We start from the raw sequence: 5,017 nt of genomic DNA, 5'->3' as shown, positions 1-5,017 counted from the left end.
AAAAAAAAAAAAAAAAAAAAAAAAGGGAAATTTGGAGACATATTACAACAGGAATGAACCTTGTGAACATTATGCAAAGTGAAATAAGCCAATTACCAAAGGACACATACTGTATGATTCCACTTATATGAGGTACTTAGAATTGACGAAGTAATAGCGACAGAAAGTGGAATGGGGGTTGCCAGAGGCTGGGGAAAAGAGAAAAGTCAGGGAGTGATTGTTAATGGGTACAGAGTTTCTGTTTAACAAGATAAAAAGAGCTCTGGGAATGGATGGTCGTGACGATTACACAGCATTATGAATGTATTTAATCCCACCGAACACACTTAAACGATGATTAAGATAGCAAATCTTACGTGCATTTTGTCACAAAAATTTAAAAAGGACTTTAGACAATGCTTTGGCACTTTTAGACTGGGAAGTCAGGGCTGTCGTCTTGGACATGGTATTCGGTGTCTAAAACATTTGATAACAGCCAAAATCACCATGTGATATGACAGGTTCAATCAGTTTTGTGAGCCCCTCAAAAGGATAAACAAGTTGGAAGTGTGTCTATTGCTTTAGGGACACTTGAGTGCTCTGATAGAGTGAGTCTTTGAATGTGAGGCAGTGCGTCTCTATGCCTCTGCTCCTAGAACACAGCCTGTAAAGGAAAACTTTGACTTTGATCCAGCTTTAATCAGGGGAAGGTCATTTTGATCCTAATTTCAGCATTAATCAGTTTCTCCTAGTGTATTGTATGTTCTCAAACTGAATGAGGGTCTCCCTTTGTGACGACTATGATTTAAACCACACTCACTGAATACAGGCCTCCTGTGCCTGCTTGAGTGCCAAGCTGATCATATTTGCCAATACTGGCCCTACTGAGTGATGTGAGGACTTCATCGCCCCTGTTAGGACAAGTAACAAGGTCTCTATTAAGCTAGAAACTTGTCTCTCATTCTTTCCACTGTTGTTTTGTGTAACCAGAGGGAGTTGGGAGCAGAAACTTCTAAAAGACCTTGCAAAAATCATGACCATCCACTTCCAACATGGGATGAATAATATTGCTAATAACTTATTCTAGACCACCCAGGTCATTTTTGGAGAAAGTTCAGTGGAATACTACATAGCTTTGCTGGTCTACGAAGAAAGTTATTGAAAGTTATCAGAATAGTAATATGCTCTGTAATGGCGGCTGCTATAGTCAAAGCTTCCCAAGGGGGTTCAGTCTGTCAGATGACAGGCATGTGTGCCACAGCATGCTCTGGCCAGGGTGAGAACTGCGCACAAAATCACTACAGTTCTGTGGCTGCTGACACCTGGGTCCACCCCTCTACTTTTCAGAGAGAGTTTTGGATCCTTCTTTAAGCATGTGTTTTCTTGACCCTTAAATGATTTGTAGCGGAGTCAGGGCCAACAATTTGCCTAAGAAATGTTCCAATAGTCCAGTAACAAAACCTACAGGGTGTCGGTGTGTAGAGAGCAACACATAGGAAGGGCAACACAGGAAGAGGCCAGTAGATTCAAAGAAACAGACTCACGCTGGTTTTGCAAGCAAAGTCTTGACACTCGGTCAAAGCAGACAGGTAGAGTTCCAGAAAACACCATGGCTTGACCGCTAGTGAGTATGTAGATCCCTTGTTCTCCCTAGAGCAAACTTGGTTTTGTTTCTAATTTCTATGAAGTGTTTAATTACTGGAGAAAATCCGCAGTTGTGAAATGGTTTTTCTCAGAATACGGGTGGTGGGCTGCATCTTTTCTTAAGCTTTTTTGATTTCAGCTGTTTAGAAAAACCTAATTTTTCTAGCATACCTTAGCTAGTCTATATTCTGTTCCACTGATCTGCATGTTTATTCCTTTCTGAATAACACTCTGTCTGGATTACTGTAACTTTATAGTAAGTCTTAAAATTTGGTAGTGTAAGTCCTCACATTTTTTTTTTCAGAATTCTTTTAGCTATTTGAGTTCCTTTGCCTCTCCATATAAATTTTAGAATTACATTGTCTGTATCTACAGAATATTCTCCTGGGACTTTGATTGGTATTTTGTGGGCTGTAGAGGATAATTTAGGGATAATTAATATTTTTACTCTGTTTAGTCTTCCAACTCATGAACATAGTATGCCTCTCCAACTAGTTAGGTCTTCTTTGATTTCTTTCAAAGAATTTCAGATTTCTTTCTGAATTTTGTAGGTTTTAGATACAGATCTTATACATGGTTTATTAGATGTATTTCTAAGTATTTTATTTTTGAAACCATTATAAATGGCACAGATTTTTAAATTACAGTTTTTGATTGGCCACTGCTAGTTGAATTAATCTCTATAGTGACTGTAACAAATTTCTACAAATTTGTTGCTCAAAATAACAGAAATGTATTCTCTCACAGTTCAAGAGGTCAGAAGTCCATAATTAGTTTTGAGCCAAAATCAAGGTGTCTGTTAGCAGGGTCGTGTTCTCTCCAGAGGCCCTAGAGGAGCATTTGTTCTTTGCTGGTTCTAGCTTCTGGGGGCTGCCAGCATTTCTTGGCTTGTGACTGCATCATTCCAATCTCTTTTCTGTCTTCATATTGTGTCTCCTCTGTGTGTTGACTCTTTGTCTGCCTCTGTTTTTATAAGGACCCACTTGTGATGCCACAGAAGGCCCACCTACATAATCTAGGATATTATTCTCGTCTCAAGGATCTTAATCACATCTACAAAAACTTTACAAAGGGTAATTCTGGCCTCGTAAAATGAAATGATACATGTTTCCTTCTCTTCTATTTTCTGGAAGTGATTGTGGATATTTTGTGTTATTTCTCCTCTGTGTGTTCCATAGAATTTACCAATGTAAACATTTGGACCTAGGGCTGTTATTTTTCAGAAGGTTTTTGATTACAAATTCAATTTCCTTCATAGTCATATGACTATCCAGGTTACCTATTTCAGCTCAGGCAAGTTTTAGTAGTTTATAGTTTTTGAGAAATTGGTCCATTTTATCTAAGTTGTCAAATGTGTATGCATAGAATTATTTATTGCATTCTATTTTTATTCTTATATTATCTGCAGTATCTATATTATGTCTTCTTTGTCTTTATTGCTAATTTGTGCTTTCTCTCTATTTTTCTTTATCAATCTTGCTAGCGAGTTATTAATGCTATAGATCTTTTCAAATAGTTGGTTTTGGGTTTATTGGTTTTCCCCGTTGTTTTTTCTGTTTTTGTTTTCGTTGATTATTTTGTCTTTATTATTTCCTTCCTTTTGTTTGTCTTGGGTTTATTAGGCTCCTCTTTTTTTCTAGATTCTTAAAGTTGAAGCTCCAATCATTTGAGACCATTTTTCTTAATATAAACATTTAATGCTACATATTTCCTTTTAAACATTATTTTAGCTGCATTGAAGAAATTTTGATATATTTCCATTTTCAATTAGTTCAAAATATTTTCTAATATTCTTTGAATCTTACTCTTTGACACAGTGACTGTTTAGAAGAGTCTTATTTAATTTCCAAGTGTTTTGAGATTTTCCTATTACCTTTTCGATATTGGTTTCTATCTTAATTCCATTATGGCCTAGAAATATGTGTTGTATGATGTCAGCTATTTAGGTTTGTTAAGATTTGCTTTATGATCCTTGATGTAGTCAATGTTGGTGAACGTTTGGTTATTTCGATATTGGGTTTTCCTTAAAGGGAGCCATACTTGAAGCTGGACCCACCTGTTTGCAGATTTACTCAAGACTTCCTGGAAGATTGTCACTCACAGCCAATTCTTTCCTTTATCTAGAACATCCAGGATGTGAGGAGCGATGATGATGATGAAGAGGAAGAGGAGGAGGAAGGGGAAGAGGTTACCAAAGGCAAAGAGATGGACTGTTTAAAGAATGGCCTCGGGGCTGAGAGGCCCCTCATTCCCAATGGTCAGCATGGCCGTTAGCTGGAAGCCCATGGGACTCCCCCGGCACTGCGTGCTGCAATGACTGTTGGCAGCCTGGCTTCCAGGCCCCACACAGACCCCAGATTCTACCCTTCCCTCTTTCTTACCACTGCCTTCCCTCCCACCTAAGATTTGTTCAACAAGGTGTTGTTAACTTGTGTTAAAATGTTAAATATAAGCGTGCCCATGGATTACTGCGGTTAGGACTCAGACTGGTCGAAGATTTCAAAGATTTCTCCAGAGAACTGTTTCAGTTCTAATTACACTCCTTCGTGCATGGAAGTTTCTTAGGTGTTCGCTTTATTGTAGGCCCTTTCGCCTTCCCACCTTGCCTGTCCTCAGGATGCTTTCACCAGCGCTAAGTAAGCCCATCTTCCCCAGGTGCATTTGGCCACAACAAGCAGCTTGTTTCTCAAAAATGAGTTAGAATTGGCAGTGGGACAGGGACAGAAGGACCACACCAGGAGATGCTTCCAGGTTCATGGCCACGTCCTGAAGCTTAGGTGCCTCACCTCCACAGGGCAGGTGGCAGTAAGGATTACGTGAGATCACAGAAGTGAAAGTGCACACTGTCAACCGTGGGGTCGTCGTGAACCAACCCACTTGGTACTATGATTCCAGCTCTGCTTGGGAGAGAGAAACCTGGCTAAACTTGACACTGCGATGGCCCGGACAAAAGGCAGAATCTTTAAAAATTCCTCTTAAATGACTGTGGAGATACCTGGAAGTCAAAGTGCCAAGAAAGATGTTCATTTTATTTGCTAACTATATATGTGTTAGCTCCCCAACGGGCTTTCTCGGATTCTCCTCGAATTCTTCTCCCTCAGGACCCATGGTTCAAGGAAGGAAGTCTAGGCCCTGTTCCTTCCTGTCCTTTGCTGATCTTTCCCTTTTTTCCTCTCTAGGAGGGAAGCTTCTGTGCTGCTACTCTGAGCCCTTCCTTCAGGCCAGCATAGCTACCTGGGGGCCTCCCCAGCAGAATAGGATCAGGCGAGGCCAGGCTGCTTGCTGAGCCATGTCACCCAACAGGCTTGAGCCTCTGGGGAGGGCATGCATGTGCACTGCCTGACCCGGGGGGAGTCTTAGAAACAGAGGATGCTACGTGATTTCCTCTCGCTGC

At 40.3% G+C, this 5,017-nt stretch overlaps 1 protein-coding gene across 2 annotated transcripts in view; it reads left to right on the top strand.

Annotated features, from left to right (window-relative positions):
- The window catches only part of CERS3 (ceramide synthase 3), a 104,773-nt gene extending 100,637 nt beyond the window's left edge, over nt 1-4,136 (top strand). For both annotated transcript variants that reach the window (XM_017518759.2, XM_037735062.1), the window contains one exon: nt 3,748-4,136. In XM_017518759.2, coding sequence (XP_017374248.1) covers nt 3,748-3,897 — 150 coding nt within the window. In that variant the 3' untranslated portion in view covers nt 3,898-4,136. The remainder of the gene's footprint in view (nt 1-3,747) is intronic.
- The last annotated feature ends 881 nt before the right edge of the window (nt 4,137-5,017 follow it).

This window comes from Cebus imitator, unplaced genomic scaffold (assembly GCF_001604975.1).
Source record: "Cebus imitator isolate Cc_AM_T3 unplaced genomic scaffold, Cebus_imitator-1.0 Scaffold19, whole genome shotgun sequence".
Classification (NCBI taxonomy): domain Eukaryota; kingdom Metazoa; phylum Chordata; class Mammalia; order Primates; family Cebidae; genus Cebus; species Cebus imitator.
The sequence above is the reverse complement of the archived record's forward strand: the minus strand, read 5'-3'. Positions and strand labels throughout refer to the sequence as shown.